We start from the raw sequence: 12,151 nt of genomic DNA on the forward strand, positions 1-12,151 counted from the left end.
CACAAGGATGACTGGCAAAACTAGAAAGAACAAGGTAAGTAGAACCAGGAGGAGTCTTTTTTTTGGAAGTGGGGAAAAATAGCTTAAAATCATCAGCCATAGGGAAGGTAAAACAGAGAAAAAGAAGAAAACCCTACTGCGGTTTGACTTCTCTTATCAAAGTTATCCTACAGCTGCCCCTGTTAACCCTGGTGACTAGGAGCTAGCACCGACGGCAGCCATCGGCTCTCGGATATTACGCACATTCATGACTAAACTAGCATATGAGTGTCCCAGAGTAACTGTTTTGTATATGTAACGATGCTTAATGATTAACACTATGTAGGATTTAACCAGCAGCACAAAGTGTGCTGTTAACAAATTTAGTAAACTTCCGTTTCACAATTTGAACCTGGCCTGATTTGTCAGTCTTCTAAACACTCCCATCACAATGATCTCTAATGCTATAAATATACATATTTTCACTGTATTTGAAAGAAAATCTAAACACCTAAATTAGGTATCTGTAGCTATACAGGATTTGTTTGAAGGTGTATTACCATAACCATACCATATGTGTTTTGACATACACATCTCCTAAACTCTATGTTGAAAACAAAATACATGCATACATAAAACAATACTGTTACTCACTGTTATAAGTGATGTTAAATCCACGTCCTGACATTGAATGGTCAGCTTGAAATTCCAGACGCAAAATATGACCATTACTGGTAAGATGGGAAGGAACTTCAGCACCAGTAAATGTTCCTATTATGGGGGAATCTGGAGAGTCACCGTCTTTGACTGCAAGGAAGTCAAACTGAGATTCCAAGTCAAAGTCATTAAAAGAGAGATGGATTCGGCTCCCAGGGTCTGAAATTATTGTCCAGATACAGTTTAAATTATTCCCATATCCCTCTGGATAATCAGGTGAAAGAACTGTTCCCATTGGTGCAGTGAAATTGGAAAGGCAAGGAACTGCCAAAAAAAAGAGAAAAAAATTAGCTAACCAAATAAAACATTTCAATAATGATCTATTTTATTGCTAAGTTTTTGTAAGAGATCCTTAAACTTGCTGATTACCTGAAGTGAATAATTCAGTATTTGTTATGAACTGTGAAACCAGAAAGAAGATTCTATTTATTTTTTTTTAATCTTTGTGTTCCCTTCCCCTCAATAAAACTACCTCCCAAGCAGAGTCCCCAGGTAATAAAGAGCATCCTTGTTGCATTGGAAGCCCACAGCAGTCCTTACAATTTACCCATGTTCAACAATCCTTAATCACTTGGCACCACTTATTTTCTCCTTTAGGGAGCTGTTTAGATGAGCAGACCTCTCACTGAGCACATTAAAGAGGCAGAAAGTCAATAGTGCCCTTATCATTTGTTGTTCACCCAGAAGCAGCACAAGAAATTAACTAGCCTCAAAGAGAACACAGAGTAGTTTTGTTGTTATCAGAATAATATTTTATGTTATACCATTTCAGTTAAGCCCTATTAAATTGAGCTGCAGGGATGAAAGCAACTGATTGCACTTTGAATATATTTGATCTGTACTATTTTAGTGGAAATGTTAAGAAAGGTGTCGCTACAAGTGCTTATCACAACATTGGTTTTACTTATGCTGTATAATGTAACTGGAAGAGAGTTATAAATGTCTATAATCATAAGTGCTAAAAGATATTCATATATAATACATGGGCAAAAAATATAAATAAATGTAAATAATTTAAACCCTTGATTACAATTCAGCAACTTCTAATCTAAGGAAATACATTGATTTATAAGAGTAGCTATAAAAACTCTATCATACATATAAAATCTACAGAATCCTACAAAAAAAGCTAATAATAAAATATTATATAATCACATAAAGACAACTGCTTTAATAGTTGCTAGTAAAAGGAAAAAAAAATATTTTAGCAGTTCTAGAACCTGTCTTGGGCATAATCATTAGGTAAACCCACCACTGAACAAAAGAAAAATCATCCTGTCAGCAGAATTGACTGTGTTGTGCTAACTCTGTAATCACACAAATTACTATATATAATGAAAAACTTATCATAATGTTATGCATTAAAAATAATAAGAAAAAAATATTTGGTACATACAAATACAGATTGGTATGTTTGCAGACCACTGGTTGTTTTCTTGGCAAATGATAGATCTCTCTCCAATCAATTCAAATCCAAACTGACACTCAAACCTTAAAACATCACGATTAGAAAATCCATCCCCTTCTCTGATACCATACAACGGTGTTCCAGGATCCCCACAGCTTTCCTTTTCAATTTCTGTTGAAATAAATACTGAATTTATTTCTAGAAAAAATAAAATAAACTCCACATGCATATATGCTCAAATCTAGAAAATAACTGTACGTTATTATAGGCAAATGAAAATCATCTACATAACAACAGTTGCTGAAATGCACCAGTGAGTCTGATTCTATACTCCAGTTTCTTAAGGAGGAATTTTTGAGGAAGGTTCTTAGAAAAATCAGAGCTCTTTGTATTAATAGAACACTTGACATTTAAAAGAATATGAAGAAAATTATTCCTACTTTATTTTGTAAAATTGTAGGCAATAATGGTATTAAGTAAAAATTCACTTGTAGTACTTGAGTGCTTAAAACTAGCAACAGAGACCAGCATCCCACTCTGTAAACACTGTCCATTTTCCAATACAGTTTAAATTGATTAACTAATGACAATGCAAAGAAAAGGGAGTACCGACACAAAAAGAGTTGCCCAAAGTCAAAAGGAGGCTATATGTTATTATATACACACATATATACATATTTATATGTACGCATATTACGGAGACACAAGCAAAAATAACTTCTCTATACTCAAATAGCATTTTACCTCAGTAGGCTCGACTGCAAGGTATCTGAATGATTCTCTCTCATTTCTGCAATTGTTACAGCTATGATATTCTCTCAGATTACATATTTTCCTGAACTTTCACTAGTAGATATGAGCATGGAGGGATCTTCTAAAAAGCATTTCTCACCCATATGCATTTCACAAGCTCATAGTGCTTCATTCTACCAGTCTCTGCCTTTGCGTTCTGTGAGCTGGGCTAGTGACAACCGAGGCAAAAGCGTTGTTGAGTACCTAATCTTTCTCCATGTCGGTTGTAGTCAGATCTCCTGTTTTGCTCATCAGGGAGGGTGCAATTTCTTTCATTTTCTTTTGTTGTCCTATGTACCTAAAGAAACACTTCTTGTTATTTTTCATGTCCCTAGTCAAGTTCAGTTCCAGCTGTGTCTTGGCTTTCCTGATCCACTCCCTGGGGTCCCCCGGAAGGGACCTCTGGAGGTCTCTAGGACAGGCTCCTGCTCCAAGCAGGTTCATCTATAAGGTCAGACCATGTTGCTCAGGGCTTTATCCAGTTGGCTCTTGAAAACCTCCTAGGATGCAGACTGGTCTGGGCAACCTATTCCACTGCTTGGCTGCCTGCATGGGAAAAAAATTTTTCTTATATCTATTCTGAACATCTCTTGTTCTGACTTATGCCAATTGTTCCCTCATCCTCCATGCCCCTGTCTTCTCAATAACCTCCTCAAATCTACTGGCAGGCTGATATTAGACCCTATTTTTACAGGCTGAAAAAGCCCAGCTCCCTCAGGCTCTTCTTAAAGGGCAAATGCTTGAGCCCTTGATTGCCTTGACAGCCCTCCACTGAACTCACTTCAATTAGTCAGTCCCTCAAAACTGGATGGACTATTGCAGATAGAGTCTAAGAAGATCCAAGTATAGGAGAATAATCACTTCCATCATTCTGTGCTCGTGTTAATCCATCTCAGGATTCTTTTAACCTTCTCCGCTGCCAAGGCATGGTGCTGGTTTACACTCAGTTTGCTGTCCTCCAGGGCACCAATGCCTTTTCTGGAGAACCACTCCCCAGCCTCTACTGTGTGCAGGAGTTATAAATTCCCAGGTATAGGACTTAGCACTTGCCCTTGTTGTACTTCACAGAGCTCCTGTAGGCCCATTCCTCTGGCCTGTATGGGTCCCTCTGGATAGCAGCACTGTTCTTGAGCATATTTGACTGTTTCTTCCAAATTAATGTCATCTGTAAACCTGATAAGAGTGCACTTCATAGCCTCTTCACAGTCAATGACAAAATAGAATATCCAAGAGTAGACTCCTGTGGTACTCTTCTTGCTTCTGGCCTCTGGTACTGTATGATCCATTAACCACTATCCTCTGTCCTATCATCCAACCTGTCTCTTACAGGGGTGGTTTTTGTGGTTTGGTTGGTTTGGTTTTTTGGTATTTTTTATTTTCTTTTCTTTTTTTCACCCATCTGGTTATCTCCTACGATATTCTTGCATCCAAGTCAGGAGATTATATTCATATGTCCAACTCTGGATGAATGGACAGAGAGAGAAGCCTTGATAAGGCTGAAGTAGGCAATGCTCACTGCTCTCCCCTTGTCCAGCGATCCAGTGATTTATTATAAAAGACCAATCAGCTTGGTCAGGTGTGCTTTACCCTTGATAGATTCATGCTAGCTGTTCCCAATCAGTTTCTTCACGTGCCAGGAAATGGCTTTCAAGAAGACTTGATCCGTAATTTCCCCAGGAACTGAAATAAAGGTCAGCCTGCAGTTGCACAGGTCAAGGTTTTGGCTTTTGTTGAAGATCATGCAACTTTTTTCCAGTCTTTGGGTATCTCTTCTGATCTCAACAAACTGTCAAAGATGATAGAAAGTGGCCTTGCAAGGAGATTCACCAGCTCTCCTAGCACCCTTGGATACAGTCAGTTATGTCTTAGAAACTTTTGAAGAAAATGCTGTGCTTAAGATATGAAACTCAGGAATGCATTCATCATTTACAAATACAGGAAATATGGCACATACGTAATGTAAATTTAATACAAAATACTTTTTTCCCTGTCTATCCCAGCTATTACAAACTTCTTTCATCTTTTATCGTAACTATAAAAAGGACAGAAATCTTAAAATAAAATTAATTTATCACGTCTATTAATAATAGCAACAGATATCCCTAAAAGATAGTTTGAAAAATTCTCTTTAAAGGTCTTGCTGCCACTTTTTTCATGTTTCCACATTTGGAAGTTTGACTATAAGGAAAAAAACAAACAAACAGCAAATGTTTTGTATTAACTCAATTTTTCTAGGGTCATATTTTCAACAGCATACACCTCATTTCGCAAAGCTTTTAGCTATTAATGCTCTGCATACAATTTAAATGTAACAAAAAGCAAATAAAGAACATTCAATTTCAACAAGGAAATGAAAAAGAGTTGAAGATTATTTAAAAAAAGTCTTCATAGAGATTTGAAAGGCTTTATTATTCCATTTGATTAAAGAAAATCAAAACTAACAAAACAAAACCATCCAACAAAAAGCACAACAAACACCGACATTTCTTACTGCTTTATTTGTGTTATTTGTATTTATTTGTTCAAACAGTTCTAGGAAAAAAAGAATATAATTTGTAATTTTAAAAAAGATATAAACCAGGTTCAAACAACCCCCAGAACACAGACCTCCAATAAAAGTTAAAGCTGTCCTGAAGAAACAACGTAAGATATCCCAAAGAGAACACAAACTCACTCCTCCTATCTTCAACGTTGATGAGACTGTTAATGTCAAACCTACAAAACTACTTGCTACAGAACTACTACTGCTCAAGAAATAAAAAGTTTCCCTAGGCTATTCTGGTAAATTAGTAATATTCTAAGTGCCTAATTCGCTTCACATTTCATTTGGGAAAACAAATGTATTCTATAAACTAGTTCTCCAAGAAGTCATTACATCAAGTAACTTATTGTAGTTTTCTCATAGAATATATGCTAGACAGTAAATGACTTCAAGCCTACTTATATTTATTCTTTATGGGGGCTACAATTCTGATGTAGCTGGTGGGACAATGGCTTTCTCTAATTATTATTTTATCCTAAATAGCAAGAGTTTCCATGCTTTTTGTCACATTTAAAAAGATATATAGCTGAGCAAAGCTGATAAAATGAGCTTGCTCATCTTGTCTTCTATCAAACGTCCCTATTAGAAAGTCTTAAAGAAAGTGATTCTGAATTCAAAAAATTGTTAGGCAGAGTATAATTATTTACAGGAGTTAGTTGGAAAAAAACCCAAACCTTTATGCTGTGTGATGGCTGTATCTAAGAGATTACATCCAGTCTTATATTTAATTTGCTTTCATAAATGGAATTAAGTTGAACAAGACGTTATTTGAATGACAGTTTTAAATTAAATAAACCATTCCTAAACCCCATTCATGTTCATTTGCATTTATAGCAAATCTTTCCTTTATTACTCTAATCTTTCCTGCATGCTTCGCTTACACCACTTTCACACTCTGTAAATTTCATGTTAGCATCAGTTCATTTCTGAATTTGAAACAGAATATTTTTGTCATAACTTAGTTCTCCTTAGACACAGAAATGTTTTCTGGTTTTTGGTGGGTTGTTTTGTTTTGGGGTTTTTTTGGGTTTGTTTTTTTTTTTTTTTGACTGATGTGCAAATAGCTTTTAGATTTGTTTAAAGAATATCAACAAACTTCCTTTAAAACAGACAAGAAAAACAAAAAAAACCCTGACTGCTTACTGGGCTTTTTTCAGATAATCACATTTTAAATAACACAGTTTTAGGGAAGATCACTATTTCATCTTTGTTTGAAATTGCTAGGGGGGCAAATGATATTCACATTCACATTTTTTACTGCTAGCTCTACCACTCTTGTTTCAGCTTCCCTGCATTGCATATTTGTTTCAACAACGCCTAAGTAGTTAGGTTCAGAGCCTGACAAAGTCTCATTTCTTGATAAACTTGCACTAGTCCCTCATTGTAAATAATTAATTTATGATAAATAGAAATTATTTTATGGTTGTTTAAGATTAGTAGAAGAAACAGTATGTTTTCAAACAGCTCAAATAGTGATGCCATAATTAAAATTTTTGAAAAATTATACAAAATTGGAAACTTCAGTATGAGTCACCAAATAGTGAAGAGAAATAAAAGGTATTATGGGCTACCATCCGGGAACATAGCTAGAATTCCTACCAACATAGTTGCACATAAGAGTCCACTGCTCTGTTTTAGTTTGACTAAAAATGTCACCAACTATAATACATTCTTTCATATAATGCACATGTATAACAAAGTTGCAATTCACAGCAGAAGTTGTTATAGAGTATATTTTAGTGGAAACACTATTTCCACAGGATATTGCAAAGCACAAGCATTAGGAAGAAGTTTATCACACATGAGTACCTCAAAAGTCAAAAGTAATCTTATTGTTTAGTGCATTTTATTTTTTTTTTAATATTTTGGTTACTTTTTATTTTTACATTTTGATTTATGTTCTCTTTTATGATATATTCCACTTTTCAAGATTTGCAGTTCATGTTGGCTACAATAAGAGATGGTTAGGATGTATTTTTCTTTTCCTGTGGTCACTACAACCGACTTACGAGTCTGTGATCAAACGGCAAGTATGCTATTTGTGCCTCAGAAAAAAAAAAAACACTTAAGCTAATATTATTTCCATTAGATAGTCCTTTCTTTCTTTGTAGTCAAAAAAAAGAGAAGCACCTCTAAGCATAAATACAGTTTGTTAAATGTGTTAATAATGAATTAGGCATGATCTTTTAATGTTTAAGGCTTTTGAGAAGGAAAAAAAACCAGCAAATCCGGTTTTGTTTTCAGAAATAATTTTAACATAAAAGGACATTAACAATAAAAGGATGAATGATTTCGGGTGATGTCAGAAATCTAACTTTTTTTAAAGAATCATTTTGAGACTATTTAGTATTCTCATTATTTTGGAAACCTGGTCATACATAAGTGATGATTGTGGTCACAGTGCACTGAATGGAGCTTACAATTGCCAACATATATTCTAACAAGAAATACCTAGAAAACACATCAAATTATGGGAAAAATAAAAGAAAAACAGAAAGAAAATTAAGGTAAGTATCTCGTTTTGTTTTAAATTATCCTTTTGTTATTTTGTGTATCTCACTGAAGGTTTCTGTAGATTTCCAATCACTGATGCACTGAAGTGAAAGCCCAAAGCTACGGTAGCTACCAGCATAGGGATACCAAGACAGGAATGTTCTTTTTCTCTTATCCTCTGTCTTCATGAAGGACGGGCAGATTCTGCAGGTGACTAAATGAGCCTTGGGGAAAATAGATGGTCACTTACTACACAAATGCATTTTGACACAGTGGCACTGGAGTTAGGGATTGAAGAGGTAACTTGTTGATCTTTTTTCTCCTGTAACTCAAGGGAAAATGAAGGACATGAATGTGATTCTTACAAGGGAAAACAATTTTGAAAGGAAAGAGTGCAGTGCTGAACATTGGAAAATTACAATCCTGAAGACTTGCCATCACTTCAGCAGAGATTCAGAATCAATAGTAATTCACGGAAATACCAGGCAAAGATCAATCACTTTTTACTTTAACAGCATTTTAGAATAATGCCCATTTTTTGTTTCAGTGAGCATATCAATAGAGGTACGGCAGACAACTAGATTTTCTTTTGTCATTAGTAAAATTGCATTTGAATTCATTACATGCTATTCTTTGCAACAAAGCATACCGGATTAACTAAATACTAGTATGTGAAAAGAAACGGGCTTTCAGTATGTAATTTAAAAAGAATGAAGCTGGCTGTTTGATATTTGAATTTGCTATGTCAAAAGGTACAAACATTCACCAACATATATTGACACACTGGCATTTTGCAGGATAATGGGGAAAAAATCTACATAATCCCACTATGAAACATGAGGGTATGTACAATTTAAATTACTGTATACATTACTGTATACATTGCACATCTAATTTGGTTGTGAAATTGTCATGACATTGTTCCCACTGCAGGTCTTGCTTATTAAAGAGATAGGAAAAGATACCATTATGCATTTGTACAACTTTTGCTTGCAATGCAAGGAACCAGCAACAGTATAATCATCTATTTTACCTTGAACATTAGAACCTAAATCATAAGGAGAAAAAGCACTCAAAACGCAGCAAGAAGGAAAATAAAAATTAATAACTTATGAATCAAGAACAGATATTTTTTAGTGTCATCTGGGATGATAAACAATACAAGCAATTGGTAAACTATGACATATGTCTTCACAATACACATAATCAAGAAAAAGAATCTTAAAGATACATAGCAGACAAACTGTTATGGACCAATTTCAGGAAGATCTTAGACTGCACTTAGCACTTACACAGCAAAAGACTGGAGGTTTGGTCACATTTACATGTAACAGGACTCAGGTATTGCTATGATCAGTAAACAGAAAACAAAGTGAATAACCTAACAGATGATACCTTCTCCTAAATATTACTATGTTTCTTCAAGTAAAGGAAATAGTTTTATCTATTAACTGTTACCATTAAAGCATGAGTATTTTTATGAACAAATGATGGAAGTTCATTTCCGGAAGAACAAAAAGCCCAGTGTCATGTGATTTTCAGTTATACAGAACACCTGTCCAAGGGTATAGAGTCAGTCAGTGAAATTCTATGGGGAAAAAAAAAAATCTATAAAAGAAACAGCTGTTCTTTCCCTGCTATGTAGGCGGTGATAACCTTCACTTCCTTGCTGAATTATACCAATTGTCAGGGTACTTCTCACTTCCTGATCACATGATGCGAAGAGCCAGAATGTGAGCATTTCACAAAGAAAAAAAGGATAATTAATTAAGGGAGGGTAATGGCGTTGAAGTCACTTATGGAAAAGTCAGATGAGGTCCATCTGAGAATACGGGGGTAAAACAATGTCAGCCACCATTGACAGTAACATTTTATGTATATCACAAGTGCTCAACATTTTTAGTATAAGGAAAAACTAGTTAGAGCTATTCTCCATGACAGTAGATTTTTCAGAGGAATAGCAGTTAGCAGTTATATATCCGTGATTTTTACTGTATAATTTATCTCTTTTTTTGCTATAAGCATAAAATATTTCATAATTATGTTCTATTATATATTGTAGGTACTTACAGACTTTATGGATACACATACTTCCTTCTTTTCCTATTCAGTGCCATGTTCTGTCTTTTAAAGTTGAGTTATTTGCTAGTCAGCCAGCAATAAGCTGGTCCAGCTAATGAATGAGCCCTGTGGGTCTTTATATAATAACGGCACCTCTAATAAAATAAGTTACTCTCTTAATTTAGGTTTAGAATATGAACTGTTCTGTAGAACTCCATCCACACAAACAGTTTAATAGCACCACGGGACTTCTCATTCGTATAAATGTTCACAAAAACTGGGGTTCACATGTATATATTTTGGAAAAAAAAGAAAGTAGTTGTACATACAAACTGCAATAACACAGCAGTGGTTCAAAAAAAAAAAAATGCTCAAATACACTCAACTATAAGTTGTATCTTTCTTCTTTTTATGGAATTGCCTTTAGAGTTTAATTCAGGATGATATTTTTTCCACAAACCTTTAAAACTTATTAAAATTTACAGACAAGAGTCTTTAGGATAATTAAAAATTCTGGTAGCACAATACTATTTGCTAAGTCTTAAATGTCTTCTATATAATATTCTACCAGGTGTTATCTTGCTGGCATCTCCCATTATTCACTTTGGTTAAAAGCTATGTAGAATGCTTAAAAGTGCACCAAGTTAAACAGCTGGGGCATTAAGTCTAATTTCAGCCAAAAGCATAAACAGAAATATTTAAATTCTTAGAGAAAGACAGAAGAAATAATAGTCTATATACTCAGGTTTATCAGCATGCTTAGCAGTATTTGGAACTCATAGAAAAATAGCTTACCCTGTTACCAATTTTGAATCCTATTTTACAGGAGCAAGTAAGAATGCTTTTATCTCTAAGTACATGCTTTGGGACTGATGTGGGTTTCAAGTCTGTCTGATTTGATGCCTGAGCTAATAAGAAAATATAGTTTAATATGCATAAAACCCCCATGATGACTCATATCTACTCCATTTGTTACCTTACACATCATAGTCTGTCAAACATATTTTAGCTAATCAACGCTTACTATTTTCAAGCTCTTTGTATAAAATGCAACCTTCTTTACTACCTCAAAAACAATACATAAAGAAATCACTAGTAGCTTCAAGAGAATATTCATTTAGTAGAATATTTGATTACATTAAAACAACTTTGTGTTGGTTTTTAAAACGCTGTGTGATTTATTTAAACATACAGTTAATGTAAATTTTTATCCCTTATTTGGATAATTGATTTTGTTTATGAATTTTATGGATTACCATAGAATCACAGAATGTGTTGGGTTGAAAGGGACCTTTAAAGATCATCTAGTCCAACTCTCCTGCAGTAAGCAGGGACGTCTTTAACTAGATCAGATGATGCTTTCCAACTTTCAACAAAATTAATAAGTATGTGGATTCAATTCAACAAATACTCGCGATATACCTCACTCTGTCTTTCTGTCCAAAGCTACCTCTGTTTGAGGATGAATCTATTCCTTCATCTTAGGGGATCACAGATTCCTACAAAATAGTGCCTTCTCCTTTTTTTTTTGGTTAGTTTTCCTTACATTAGCCATTTTTTCCTGTTTCTCCTGTGTTTGATCAGATAGTAGCAAACTCCACTGACAATACACTATTTGGGGAAAAAAAAAAATAAAAATGTGTCCAATTGTTATCTGGGTCAAACTAGTAATGAAATTAGAGTAGTGCAACATGAATGAAAAAGTCTATCATCTGCTTCATTCCTGCATTCTAGTTAGCTTCTAAAAATAAAATAAATAATCCAGTAATGAATAAATATAAGGAAAGTATTGGTTGGGGGCGGGGGGGAGAGAAGAAAAAATTATAATTGTATGTCACCTACATATCCAAATCCCGAAATATAGGCAACTCCTTTAAAAGACTTCTCCAACTTTGTACAGGGAACACTCAGAGAACGCAAGGGAGACAATACTCAAAGGCAATTAAAAGGACTGTTAATGGCCTTGAAGGCCAGAGACTTTATAAAAAGTTTATCAGAGGCTTGAATATGACTAGCTACAACATTTATGATATCACAATTGCCATACAGATAAGCAGAACATAAAATCCAGCAAGAAATTCTCAAAAAGTACAGGGCAGCTGAAACATATAAATACAGACATTTCAATGTACAAAGATTCTAAAGAAGATCATAAAGAA

General features: G+C 34.5%; 1 protein-coding gene across 4 annotated transcripts in view; it reads right to left on the minus strand.

The window, feature by feature from the left end:
• Positions 1-12,151, minus strand: part of CSMD3 (CUB and Sushi multiple domains 3) — a 680,626-nt gene that overhangs the window by 301,588 nt on the left and 366,887 nt on the right. For all 4 annotated transcript variants that reach the window (XM_063327428.1, XM_063327427.1, XM_063327426.1 and 1 more), the window contains 2 exons: positions 2,093-2,275; positions 634-960 (listed from right to left, as the gene is read on the minus strand). In XM_063327428.1, the coding sequence (XP_063183498.1) occupies positions 634-960; positions 2,093-2,275 (510 nt within the window). The remainder of the gene's footprint in view (positions 1-633; positions 961-2,092; positions 2,276-12,151) is intronic.

Source organism: Chroicocephalus ridibundus, chromosome 2, assembly GCF_963924245.1.
Source record: "Chroicocephalus ridibundus chromosome 2, bChrRid1.1, whole genome shotgun sequence".
Lineage (NCBI taxonomy): Eukaryota > Metazoa > Chordata > Aves > Charadriiformes > Laridae > Chroicocephalus > Chroicocephalus ridibundus.